We start from the raw sequence: 13,475 nt of genomic DNA on the forward strand, positions 1-13,475 counted from the left end.
GGCCAGAACTGTGTGTGTGGGACTGGGGTGAGCAGTGGGATGGGGGCTGTTACAAGAGCAGTGTTGCTGGGACAGGGTATGATTAGAGTCAGGGGCTGGCCTGGAGGCCAAGGTGGGGCCAAGAGGTGGGGTTGGTGCTGGGAAGCTGGGGGTGTGGAGTGGAATTGCCAGGGTCACCTCCCCCCTAGCCTCACAACCGTTTAGGGGCTGGAGTCGGTGCAGGGAGGATGGGCCTTGCCAGATCTGATCCTGGACCACAAAGTTGAATTGTGGGGCAGGATTGGTGCTTTTCTGTGCTTCCAAGCACATGCACCAACTCCAGTAGCTCCCTGGCTGCAGCGCTGGGCTCTTCGCTTCGGCCCGATACCTGGGCTGTGCCAGGCTGGCCCCATGCTGCCTCTGGCAGCAGTTTGGCTGGCTGGCTGCGCAGTAAGAAAGACCTGGCAGTGTGGCAACACTGTTCTCCCGGCCACCCCCACTCCTCCTCTCCGGCATCGGGGAGAAACGTTCCCTCTACGTTTTTCCATCCATGTGCGGAATAAGTTTTGTTACGTTCCTCGAGGTATGTGCGGACGTGTCCCACCAGTAGAACAAAAGACCTAGATATAATACAGATTTTTTTTTAAGTTACCATAGGGATAATTACTCCAGCCAGGACAGATTCGGCATTTTAGAATTCACTAGTCAAAGAATTAAATCTAAGTGTAAGAAAGAAGTAAAAATTATGAAATGCATAGACCAGAATAGCACACTTGAAAGATTCAAATGACAGAGAATATATGTGCATTGCAGGAAGTACTTCTTGGTACTTCGTGCAATGCACATATATTCTCTGTCATTTGATTCTTTCAAGGGTGCTGCTGGGGAAGTCTCAGAGACCGTGCGCTGTCTCTTTAAGGCACACACTCACCCGAAGGCTCGTTCAGACCTCAGAGCTGCTGCAAGTCCTGAGCCCTGTCCCTTCTACCCTGCTCTGTGCAGCTGGGTACAGGGGCTGGGGGGGAGACAGGGACATCCTGACACCAGCACCCTCCTTTCTCCCCCTGCCCCACTCTGCACAGCCAGCAGGAGGGTCCCAGGAGCAATGAGGCTGCAGAGTGGGGTGTGGGGTGGCACCTGACTACATGCTGCCGCTGGTGTGGCTCTGCTAATTCACTGCATGGCACTGTGCAGCTTACAGGGAACGCAGCCGCCTAGCCAGCTCCTTCACATCCCCTGTGCTGCTGGCCAGGGACAACATTCACCGCAGGGGGTGGCTGGGGGTGTCCCCTCTCAGCTCCCTTGGGGCCCTCTGCTGATAGGAGTGGGGCAGCACCAGTTCCTGGGGGTGGGATCCCAGCCACACGCCTGCCATTGCTGGCCAGATCACCCTCCTGCTGTATCCATGCCAGGCTCCCTGGCTTTGTGCAGCCGCGTGGAACGGGGTCCGCACAGCCCGTAGGCTTGGGAGCCTGCAGGGGCCCCCCAGCTTTGCCGGCTCTGGGCTAGCCCCTCGCTGTTCCACTGCCATCCCCCTCTCAGGAACACACGAGTCCCAGCAGCATCTACTACCTGAAGCTTTAGGTTTGGGGGAAGGCCCATAATGCACCTGGCCAGGATTCCTCCCTGACCCTCCCCTGCCAGGCCATAAGCTTGAGGGTTGCTTAGCCAGCTCCCTGGCCCAGGTAAGAACATAAGATCAGCCATACTGGGTCAGACCAAGGGTCCATCTAGCCCAATGTCCTGTCTTCCCACAGTGGCCAATGCCAGTGCCCTCGAGGGAGTGAACAGGACAGGGAATCAAATGATCCATCCCTGTTGCCAGAAGCTGGGAATGGGCAAACACTGCATGACTGTGAGCATTACTGGCCATGAACCATCCCACCAGTGAGAATCCCACATCTGAGCTGTGGCCCCAGTGTGTCCGCACGTGAACCATCCTGCCCAGAGCCTTTGCCTCCAGCCTGGTCCCAGGGCTGGGCAAGGTACGAAGCAGCCACTCACCGTGCTCCGGCTCTTAAACGCCTCTAATTCCTCGTCCCAGGTTCAATGACTGCAGCTGGCAGGGGGATGCTCTGGGCGACAGCTGGGCTGCAATTCACAGTGCCCTGCCCCACCCTGCTCTCGAGGGCCCCAGGATCTGCAATCTACTTACAAATCTCCCTGATCACTTTGGACCTTTGAGCCCCACATGTTCATAGCTCTACCTCTTCTAAGGCACTGGCTGCGGAGAGCCCGCCCTGTAGTCAGATTGGTGCCTCCCAGGGCCACCCGGGGGGGCGGGGGCAATATGCCCTGAGCCCTGCAGGGGCCCCCATGAGACTTTTTCAGGGCCCTTGGAGTGGGGTCCTTCACTCTCTCCGGGGGCCAGGGCCCATGGAGCTTCTTCCACTCCAGGGCAGAAGGACCCCCCGCTGCTGAATTACCGCCGAAGCGGGACCCGCCGCGAAGTGCTGGGTCTTTGGCAGTAATTCGGTGGCAGGGGGCCCCCGCCGTGGGTCTTCAGGGCAATTCGGCAGTGGGTCCCAGAGCAGAAGTACCCCCCCGCCGCCGAAGACCCCAGGCCCCCTGAATCCTCTGGGCTGTCCTAGTGCCTGGGTGAGGCGGGCGAGCTCCCAGAGCGTGGGACTCACCATGTGCCTCCCTTGTTACATCCAAGCTGCGGCTGGTTAGTGAGGCAGGAAGTGCCGTGAGGATGGCGGTGTTTAGGGCTGGAGTGTGAGAAGCCAGGGCTTGGTGGGCTCCCCATTACTCTGCAGGTTGTGGAGAACGCAGCCCCGTTGTGCTCAGGTGTGCGGCTAGGGCAGGGGGAGGGTAGAAAGCAGAGGTGGCTGGGAGGGTTTCGGGTAGGCTTGTCCCAGGGGTGGGGAGTAGTCCCTTGGTAAATGCTGATGCTGTTACTGCTCCGGATGACAGGGGTCTCTCCCTCTCCAATCCCTGCATCCCAGGGCCGGGAGCTCGCCCAGCTGTTCCCTGCGCACCTGATTGCAGGGTTGGTTTGTGTGGAGTGCGGCCCCCAGAGCCCCTCTCCATCCTCCCAGTCCAGCTCTGAGGGGTCCCAGCTCTGCCCTCTCCCAGGCTGCGCCCCACACCACATGGGAGGGGAAGGGGGGCGGCAGTCACTGCTCAGGGCACCATCAGTTGGCTGGGGCTCTGCAGGGGGGGCCAGTTGTTTTGCATAGTGGCTGATGAGAGCAGACCTAGCTCCTGGCAGGCCTGGTGCCCCTCAGTACCATTGGCACAGCATTCCTGGGCCCAGTCAGCGCAGCCAGTGCTGCACACCGTTCGCACGGTGTTTGGGGAAGGAGGTCGCTGATTTGATTCCCAGGGAGCCGCTGGGACACCTACTCTGTGTCTCCAGGAGTCTGGCACTTCCTTTAGGGTGGGGAAAGCCATCCCTGGGCTCCTCGGCCTGGCATTGCCACCACTGTCAGGAACGGCTCCGGCCTGGGCCACCTGCTCCGGGGAGCAGTCTGGGGCAGGGTGTTCCTGACCCCGACAGGTGATGGTGGCTGTGCTCATGCAGTGCTGGTCTGAGTGGGGGCCTGGCCCTTTGGCTGGGCATCCCTCATTTCCCGCTGCCCTGGGGACTGTCTCCCCTCCCAGGAAAGGACTTTCGGGGCCCTCCCCCTCTCTCACACCTGAGCCCTCTGTCTCCCTCCACTCCAGCCATAGCAGGCTGGGGAGATTCCCTGCCGGGCAGCACAGGGCACCGGGCAGCATGCTGCACTGTGCTCTCCCCCACCCACCCGGGCAGCGCTGTGGCCCTGGGACTGAAGGGCTGGGTCCAGACCCTGCCTCCCTTGGCAAGTGATCTGGCCCCTCTGATCGCAGAACGGGACACGTCCAGTCATACATTGTCCTCCTGGAGCCACCACAAGGTGCCTGACTGACCTGGCTGTCTCCTCCAAGAGGGGAGCCCCCCCCGTTCCCTAGAGGGCTCCACAGAGTGCCCCACCATGGGCACCCCCCCAGGCCGAGCATTGCAGCCTGCCATGCCAGGCTGAGTCCCCGACACCACATGCTCTTACGAGTGTGCACTGCTGTCTGGTTGGGTAGAGCCCAGGATCATGCTGGGCCCCCAAGGGGCCTTTCCCAAACTGAGCCCCATGGCGGGAGAGTCCAGGACAGAGCTTCATTGGTGCTGGCCACTGGGGGCCCTGGGCCCTGCCAGCCCCAACAGGGCCCAGCTGAGAGCTGGCTGAGCCAAGCAGTCCCTAAGGGGGATCTGGCACTTGGTGGCCCCTTCCCTGCCCGCTGCTGGCTTTTGGGGGATCCCTCCTCTCCAGGACGCGGCAGGCAGCCCTAACTCCCAGTCTGCTCTCTCTGCAGGCTGAGAAGAAGGCCAAAGTCATTGCTGTCATGAACGTGGTGGAGGAGAGCCCACGGGCAGAGCCTCAGAAGGAGGAGGAGGCCAGCCCGCCCGCCTCGCAGCAGCCTACAGACCCCGCCTCGCCCAACGTGGCCACCACGCCTGAGCCAGTGGTGGCCGACGCCCTGGACAAGAACATGTCCAAGTCGGCTGATGACGAGCCGGAGTACGAGGTGAGCTCAGCCACATACAGCAGGGGCCAGGGGCCTTCAGGCCAGCATTGCTGGGGGCAGATGTGGGACGCACCATCTGTTGGGAACCCAACCACACCAGAGCACCCATGCCACGCTCTGGGACCTTAGCCACCCCAGATCCCTGCCGCCACCCAGCCTTCTCCCCTGCACCTCCGCTCCCCCGTCCTTCCCTGCTCCTCCCCTCCTCTACGCTTCCCTGCGCACCTCCACCCTGCACCTCCCCTCCCCTGTCCACCCCTGCTCCTCCCCTCCTCTACCCTTCTCTGTGCGCCTCCCCTCCTCCACCCTGCACCTCCCTTCCGCCGTCCTCCCCTGCTCCTCCCCTCCTCTACCCCTCTCTGTGCGCCTCCCCTCCTCCACCATGCACCTCCCCTCCCCGTTCTCCCCTGCTCCTCCCCTCCTCTACCCTTCTCTGTGCACCTCCCCTCCTCCACCCTGCACCTCCCTTCCGCCGTCCTCCCCTGCTCCTCCCCTCCTCTACCCCTCTCTGCGTGCCTCCCCTCCTCCACCCTGCACCTCCCCTCCCCGTCCTCCCCTGCTCCTCCCCTCCTCTACCCCTCTCTGCGCGCCTCCCCTCCTCCACCCTGCACCTCCCCTCCCCGTCCTCCCCTGCTCCTCCCCTCCTCTACCCCTCTCTGTGCGCCTCCCCTCCTCCACCCTGCACCTCCCCTCCCCGTCCTCCCCTGCTCCTCCCCTCCTCTACCCCTCTCTGCGCGCCTCCCCTCCTCCACCCTGCACCTCCCCTCCCCGTCCTCCCCTGCTCCTCCCCTCCTCTACCCTTCTCTGCGCGCCTCCCCTCCTCCACCCTGCACCTCCCTTCTGCCGTCCTCCCCTGCTCCTCCCCTCCTCTACCCTTCTCTGTGCGCCTCCCCTCCTCCACCCTGCACCTCCCTTCCGCCGTCCTCCCCTGCTCCTCCCCTCCTCTACCTTTCTCTGTGCGCCTCCCCTCCTCCACCCTGCACCTCCCCTCCCCGTCCTCCCCTGCTCCTCCCCTCCTCTACCCTTCTCTGTGCGCCTCCCCTCCTCCACCCTGCACCTCCCTTCTGCCGTCCTCCCCTGCTCCTCCCCTCCTCTACCCTTCTCTGCACGCCTCCCCTCCTCCACCCTGCACCTCCCCTCCCCGTCCTCCCCTGCTCCTCCCCTCCTCTACCCTTCTCTGCGCGCCTCCACCCTGCACCTCCCCTCCCCGTCCTCCCCTGCTCCTCCCCTCCTCTACCCTTCTCTGCGCGCCTCCACCCTGCTCCTCCCCTCCCCGTCCTCCCCTGCTCCTCCCCTCCTCTACCCTTCTCTGCGCGCCTCCCCTCCTCCACCCTGCACCTCCCTTCCGCCGTCCTCCCCTGCCCCTCCCCTCCTCTACCCTTCTCTGTGCGCCTCCCCTCCTCCACCCTGCACCTCCCCTCCCCTGTCCACCCCTGCTCCTCCCCTCCTCTACCTTTCTCTGCGCGCCTCCCCTCCTCCACCCTGCACCTCCCCTCCCCGTCCTCCCCTGCTCCTCCCCTCCTCTACCTTTCTCTGTGCGCCTCCCCTCCTCCACCCTGCTCCTCCTTCCGCCGTCCTCCCCTGCTCCTCCCCTCCTCTACCCTTCTCTGTGCGCCTCCCCTCCTCCACCCTGCACCTCCCTTCCGCCGTCCTCCCCTGCTCCTCCCCTCCTCTACCCTTCTCTGCGCGCCTCCCCTCCTCCACCATGCACCTCCTCTCCCCGTCCTCCCCTGCTCCTCCCCTCCTCTACCTTTCTCTGTGCGCCTCCCCTCCTCCACCCTGCACCTCCCCTCCCGCATCCTTCCCTGCTCCTCCCCTCCTCTACCCTTCTCTGTGCGCCTCCCCTCCTCCACCCTGCACCTCCCTTCCGCCGTCCTCCCCTGCTCCTCCCCTCCTCTACCCTTCTCTGCGCGCCTCCCCTCCTCCACCCTGCACCTCCCTTCCGCCGTCCTCCCCTGCCCCTCCCCTCCTCTACCCTTCTCTGTGCGCCTCCCCTCCTCCACCCTGCACCTCCCCTCCCCTGTCCACCCCTGCTCCTCCCCTCCTCTACCTTTCTCTGCGCGCCTCCCCTCCTCCACCCTGCACCTCCCCTCCCCGTCCTCCCCTGCTCCTCCCCTCCTCTACCTTTCTCTGTGCGCCTCCCCTCCTCCACCCTGCTCCTCCCTTCCGCCGTCCTCCCCTGCTCCTCCCCTCCTCTACCCTTCTCTGCGCGCCTCCCCTCCTCCACCCTGCACCTCCCTTCCGCCGTCCTCCCCTGCTCCTCCCCTCCTCTACCCTTCTCTGCGCGCCTCCCCTCCTCCACCATGCACCTCCTCTCCCCGTCCTCCCCTGCTCCTCCCCTCCTCTACCTTTCTCTGTGCGCCTCCCCTCCTCCACCCTGCTCCTCCCCTCCCCGTCCTCCCCTGCTCCTCCCCTCCTCTACCTTTCTCTGCGCGCCTCCCCTCCTCCACCCTGCACCTCCCCTCCCCATCCTTCCCTGCTCCTCCCCTCCTCTACCCTTCTCTGCGCGCCTCCCCTCCTCCACCCTGCACCTCCCTTCTGCCGTCCTCCCCTGCTCCTCCCCTCCTCTACCCTTCTCTGTGCGCCTCCCCTCCTCCACCCTGCACCTCCCCTCCCCGTCCTCCCCTGCTCCTCCCCTCCTCTACCTTTCTCTGTGCGCCTCCCCTCCTCCACCCTGCACCTCCCCTCCCGCATCCTTCCCTGCTCCTCCCCTCCTCTACCCTTCTCTGTGCGCCTCCCCTCCTCCACCCTGCACCTCCCTTCCGCCGTCCTCCCCTGCTCCTCCCCTCCTCTACCCTTCTCTGCGCGCCTCCCCTCCTCCACCCTGCACCTCCCCTCCCCGTCCACCCTGCTCCTCCCCTCCTCTACCCTTCTCTGCGCGCCTCCCCTCCTCCACCCTGCACCTCCCTTCCGCCGTCCTCCCCTGCTCCTCCCCTCCTCTACCCTTCTCTGTGCGCCTCCCCTCCTCCACCCTGCTCCTCCCCTCCCCGTCCTCCCCTGCCCCTCTCCTCCTCTACCCTTCTCTGTGCGCCTCCCCTCCTCCACCCTGCACCTCCCCTCCCCATCCTCCCCTGCTCCTCCCCTCCTCTACCCCTCTCTGCGCGCCTCCCCTCCTCCACCCTGCACCTCCCTTCCCCGTCCTCCCCTGCTCCTCCCCTCCTCTACCCCTCTCTGCGCGCCTCCCCTCCTCCACCCTGCACCTCCCTTCCGCCGTCCTCCCCTGCTCCTCCCCTCCTCTACCCCTCTCTGCGCGCCTCCCCTCCTCCACCCTGCACCTCCCTTCTGCCGTCCTCCCCTGCTCCTCCCCTCCTCTACCCTTCTCTGTGCGCCTCCCCTCCTCCACCCTGCACCTCCCCTCCCGCATCCTTCCCTGCTCCTCCCCTCCTCTACCCTGCACCTCCCCTCCCCGTCCTCCCCTGCTCCTCCCCTCCTCTACCCTTCTCTGCGCGCCTCCACCCTGCTCCTCCCCTCCCCGTCCTCCCCTGCTCCTCCCCTCCTCTACCCTTCTCTGCGCGCCTCCCCTCCTCCACCCTGCACCTCCCTTCCGCCGTCCTCCCCTGCCCCTCCCCTCCTCTACCCTTCTCTGTGCGCCTCCCCTCCTCCACCCTGCACCTCCCTTCCGCCGTCCTCCCCTGCCCCTCCCCTCCTCTACCCTTCTCTGTGCGCCTCCCCTCCTCTACCCTGCACCTCCCCTCCCCGTCCTCCCCTGCTCCTCCCCTCCTCTACCCTTCTCTGCGCGCCTCCACCCTGCTCCTCCCCTCCCCGTCCTCCCCTGCCCCTCCCCTCCTCTACCCTTCTCTGTGCGCCTCCCCTCCTCCACCCTGCACCTCCTCTCCCCGTCCTCCCCTGCTCCTCCCCTCCTCTACCCTTCTCTGCGCGCCTCCCCTCCTCCACCCTGCACCTCCCTTCCGCCGTCCTCCCCTGCTCCTCCCCTCCTCTACCCTTCTCTGTGCGCCTCCCCTCCTCCACCCTGCACCTCCCTTCCGCCGTCCTCCCCTGCTCCTCCCCTCCTCTACCCTTCTCTGCGCGCCTCCCCGTCCACCCCTGCACCTCCCCTCCCCGTCCACCCCTGCTCCTCCCCTCCTCTACCCTTCTCTGCGCGCCTCCCCTCCTCCACCCTGCACCTCCCTTCCGCCGTCCTCCCCTGCTCCTCCCCTCCTCTACCCTTCTCTGCGCGCCTCCACCCTGCACCTCCCCTCCCCGTCCTCCCCTGCTCCTCCCCTCCTCTACCCTTCTCTGCGCGCCTCCCCTCCTCCACCCTGCACCTCCCTTCCGCCGTCCTCCCCTGCTCCTCCCCTCCTCTACCCTTCTCTGTGCGCCTCCCCTCCTCCACCCTGCACCTCCCCTCCCGCATCCTTCCCTGCTCCTCCCCTCCTCTACCCTTCTCTGCGCGCCTCCCCTCCTCCACCCTGCACCTCCCCTCCCCTGTCCACCACTACTCCTCCCCTCCTCTACCCTTCTCTGCGCGCCTCCCCTCCTCCACCCTGCACCTCCCCTCCCCGTCCTCCCCTGCTCCTCCCCTCCTCTACCCTTCTCTGCGCGCCTCCCCTCCTCCACCCTGCACCTCCCTTCCGCCGTCCTCCCCTGCTCCTCCCCTCCTCTACCCTTCTCTGCACGCCTCCCCTCCTCCACCCTGCTCCTCCCTTCTGCCGTCCTCCCCTGCTCCTCCCCTCCTCTACCCTTCTCTGTGCGCCTCCCCTCCTCCACCCTGCACCTCCCCTCCCCGTCCTCCCCTGCTCCTCCCCTCCTCTACCCTTCTCTGCGCGCCTCCCCTCCTCCACCCTGCACCTCCCCTCCCCATCCTTCCCTGCCCCTCTCCTCCTCTACCCTTCTCTGCGCGCCTCCCCTCCTCCACCCTGCACCTCCCTTCCGCCGTCCTCCCCTGCTCCTCCCCTCCTCTACCCTTCTCTGTGCGCCTCCCCTCCTCCACCCTGCACCTCCCCTCCCCGTCCACCCCTGCTCCTCCCCTCCTCTACCCTTCTCTGCGCGCCTCCCCTCCTCCACCCTGCACCTCCCCTCCCCGTCCACCCCTGCTCCTCCCCTCCTCTACCCTTCTCTGCGCGCCTCCACCCTGCACCTCCCCTCCCCGTCCTCCCCTGCTCCTCCCCTCCTCTACCCTTCTCTGCGCGCCTCCCCTCCTCCACCCTGCACCTCCCTTCCGCCGTCCTCCCCTGCTCCTCCCCTCCTCTACCCTTCTCTGTGCGCCTCCCCTCCTCCACCCTGCACCTCCCTTGCACCGTCCTCCCCTGCTCCTCCCCTCCTCTACCCTTCTCTGCGCGCCTCCCCTCCTCCACCCTGCACCTCCCTTCCGCCGTCCTCCCCTGCTCCTCCCCTCCTCTACCCTTCTCTGCGCGCCTCCCCTCCTCCACCCTGCACCTCCCCTCCCCGTCCTCCCCTGCTCCTCCCCTCCTCTACCCTTCTCTGCGCGCCTCCCCTCCTCCACCCTGCACCTCCCTTCCGCCGTCCTCCCCTGCTCCTCCCCTCCTCTACCCTTCTTAGCGCGCCTCCCCTCCTCCACCCTGCACCTCCCTTCCCCGTCCTCCCCTGCTCCTCCCCTCCTCTACCCTTCTCTGTGCGCCTCCCCTCCTCCACCCTGCACCTCCCCTCCCCATCCTTCCCTGCCCCTCTCCTCCTCTACCCTTCTCTGCGCGCCTCCCCTCCTCCACCCTGCACCTCCCTTCCGCCGTCCTCCCCTGCTCCTCCCCTCCTCTACCCTTCTCTGCGCGCCTCCCCTCCTCCACCCTGCACCTCCCTTCCGCCGTCCTCCCCTGCTCCTCCCCTCCTCTACCCTTCTTAGCGCGCCTCCCCTCCTCCACCCTGCACCTCCCTTCCCCATCCTTCCCTGCCCCTCTCCTCCTCTACCCTTCTCTGCGCGCCTCCCCTCCTCCACCCTGCACCTCCCTTCCGCCGTCCTCCCCTGCTCCTCCCCTCCTCTACCCTTCTCTGCGCGCCTCCCCTCCTCCACCCTGCACCTCCCTTCCGCCGTCCTCCCCTGCTCCTCCCCTCCTCTACCCTTCTCTGCGCGCCTCCCCTCCTCCACCCTGCACCTCCCTTCCCCATCCTTCCCTGCCCCTCTCCTCCTCTACCCTTCTCTGTGCGCCTCCCCTCCTCCACCCTGCACCTCCCCTCCCGCATCCTTCCCTGCACCCTCCCTCCCCTGCTCCTCCCCGCCCCCACCCTTATCTGCGCACCTCCCCTCCCCCATCCTTATCTGCATGCCTCCCCTCCCTCCCCTGCACCTCCCCTCCCCCGCCCTTCTCTGCACACCCCTCCCCCGTCCTTCTCTGCACGCCTCCCCTCCTCCACCCTGCACCTCCCCTCCCCGTCCTTCCCTGCTCCTCCCCTCCTCTACCCTTCTCTGCGCGCCTCCACCCTGCTCCTCCCCTCCCCGTCCTCCCCTGCTCCTCCCCTCCTCTACCCTTCTCTGCGCGCCTCCCCTCCTCCACCCTGCACCTCCCCTCCCCGTCCTCCCCTGCTCCTCCCCTCCTCTACCCTTCTCTGCACGCCTCCCCTCCTCCACCCTGCACCTCCCCTCCTGCATCCTTCCCTGCACCCTCCCTCCCCTGCTCCTCCCCGCCCCCACCCTTATCTGCACACCTCCCGTCCCCTGTCCTTCTCTACATGCCTCCCCTCCTCCACCATGCGCTTCCCCTCCCCTGGCCTTCTCTGCACCCCTCCCTCCCCTGCTCCTCCCCTTCCCCTCCCTTCTCTGCACACCTCCCTTCCTCCACCCTGCACCTCTCTTCCAGCATCCTTCCCTGCACCCCTCCCTCCCCTGCTCCTTCCCGCCCCCACCCTTCTCTGCGCACCTCCCCTCCCCCATCCTTATCTGCATGCCTCCCCTCCTCCACCCTGCACTTCCCATCCGCCATCCTTCCCTGCATGCCTCCTCTCCCCCCCTGCTCCTCCCCTCCCCCACCTTTCTCTGCACACCTCCTCTCTACCCTACCCTACCCTATATCTCCTCTCCCCTGTCCTTCTCTGCACCCCCCCTCTCTTCTCCCCTCCCCCATCCTTCTCTGTACACCTCCCCTCCCTCACCCGGCATATTTCCCCTCCCCGTCCTTCCCTGTACCCCTCCCTCCCCCTGCTCCTCCCTTCCCTGCACACTTCCCCTCCCCCCTGCCACCCTGCATGTTTCCCCTCCCTCAGCCTTCTCTGCACACCACCACTCCCCAACCCTACACACCTCCCCTCCTCCACCCTGTGCCTCTTTCCTGTCCTTCCCTCCATACGTCCCCTCACCCCCACCCATGCCTCCTCATTCTCTCCTGCACACCTCCCCTTCCCATCCTCCATCCTTCTATGCACGCCTGCCTCCCCATCGTTTCCTGCACATCACTTCTCCCCCACCCTCTGCCTCCCCTCTCCCAACTTGCTCTGCATACCTCCCCTCCCCCACTCTGTGCCTCTTCTCTGTCCTTCCCTCCATACCTCTTCCTCTCCACTATCTTGTGCCTCCCCTCCCCTGTCCTCTCCTGCACACCTCCCCCCCAGCCTCTGCCCCCCCCTGCACACCTCTCTCCCTCCACTATCTTGTGCTTCCCCTCCCCCGTCCTCCCTTACACACCTTCCTTCTGGCCGCTCTGCATCCCCGCACTCCTCTCCTGACCTCGCCTGCCCCCAGCTCTCTCTACTGGCCTACACGTGTATATCTCATCCTGCCCATTCCTGTCCCCCCCCCCGCCTGACCCCCCCATCCTCACTGTTCCCCTTTCCCCATGTCCAGCCCCCTGCTTTACCCCTCCCTGGGCAGGCCCAGCTCTGTTTCTGACTGGGGGGGCCCACTCGCTGACGCTCCATCTGCTCCCCGGGCTGGCAGGATGGCCGAGGCTTCGGGATCGGCGAGCTGGTGTGGGGGAAGCTGCGTGGATTCTCCTGGTGGCCTGGCCGGATTGTGTCCTGGTGGATGACTGGGCGGAGCCGAGCAGCTGAGGGCACCCGCTGGGTCATGTGGTTTGGAGATGGCAAGTTTTCCGTGGTAAGTGGCAGCACCAGGCGCTGTCTGGGCTGCAGGCTGGCAATTCTCAGGCCTGCCCTGGCGGAGGGGTGTTCTCCTCTCACAGCCCCATCTCTGCTTCCCACAGGTCTGCGTGGAGAAGCTCCTGCCACTGAGCTCCTTCTCCAATGCCTTCCACCAGGCCACGTACAACAAGCAGCCAATGTACCGCAAAGCCATCTACGAGGTCCTGCAGGTAAGAGCGGCCGGAGAGGGGGCCCCTTGCAGTCCCTATGCCCATCCACCCATGAGCCTTGGATTGGCCCAGGCCGCAGAAGACTGACCACGGGCAGCCGAGGGGGGTGAACGTGTTACGGAGGGCGAGGTGCTCAGACGCTCGGCGATGGGGCCGGAGAGAGACTCCTTGGCAGGGAGGGGCTGGAAGGGAAGGGCCCTCAGGCCTCGGTCCCATCCATTCGGCTAGGCAGTGCTATGAGTCCTGGAGTTAGACCAGCAGTCATCTGCTTGGGCAACCTCCTGCGCTGCTCATCGGGGCGCCTGCAGCCCACTCAGCCCATGCCTGAATGATGTGGGCTGGGTTGGGGCCAGAAAGGCAGGGGCCCTGTGTCCTGACTGCACCCACAGCAGGGCAGAGCCCTGCCATGGGGCAAGGGAGACTCCTTTTGGGCTGTGGGCAACTGGCCTGACCCTGGGGCTCGCTGCACAGGTGGCCAGCAGCAGAGCAGGGAAGATCTTCCCAGCATGCCCCGAGAACGACGAGACAGACACTTCCAAAGCGGTGGAGATCCAGAACAAGCAGATGATCGAGTGGGCCCTGGGGGGCTTCCAGCCATCTGGTCCCAAAGGCCTGGAGCCACCAGAAGGTAATGGGCTTGTGGGATGGGGAGGGCGCAGCTCCAGGCAGGGGGAGCCAGGCTGCGGAATGGGCACTGCGCCACGGGGAGGGGCACTGGGACTTGCCTGCATATCCATGGCACCTGGCACATCAGCT

The 13,475-nt window shown here is 65.9% G+C and overlaps 1 protein-coding gene across 6 annotated transcripts in view; it reads left to right on the forward strand.

Moving 5' to 3' along the window:
• DNMT3A (DNA methyltransferase 3 alpha) overlaps positions 1 to 13,475 on the forward strand; it is a 284,321-nt gene that overhangs the window by 221,246 nt on the left and 49,600 nt on the right. For all 6 annotated transcript variants that reach the window (XM_050948759.1, XM_050948761.1, XM_050948762.1 and 3 more), the window contains 4 exons: positions 4,312 to 4,524; positions 12,347 to 12,505; positions 12,612 to 12,719; positions 13,191 to 13,347. In XM_050948759.1, the coding sequence (XP_050804716.1) occupies positions 4,312 to 4,524; positions 12,347 to 12,505; positions 12,612 to 12,719; positions 13,191 to 13,347 (637 nt within the window). The remainder of the gene's footprint in view (positions 1 to 4,311; positions 4,525 to 12,346; positions 12,506 to 12,611; positions 12,720 to 13,190; positions 13,348 to 13,475) is intronic.

The sequence above is a fragment of the Gopherus flavomarginatus genome, chromosome 4 (genome assembly GCF_025201925.1).
Source record: "Gopherus flavomarginatus isolate rGopFla2 chromosome 4, rGopFla2.mat.asm, whole genome shotgun sequence".
Lineage (NCBI taxonomy): Eukaryota > Metazoa > Chordata > Testudines > Testudinidae > Gopherus > Gopherus flavomarginatus.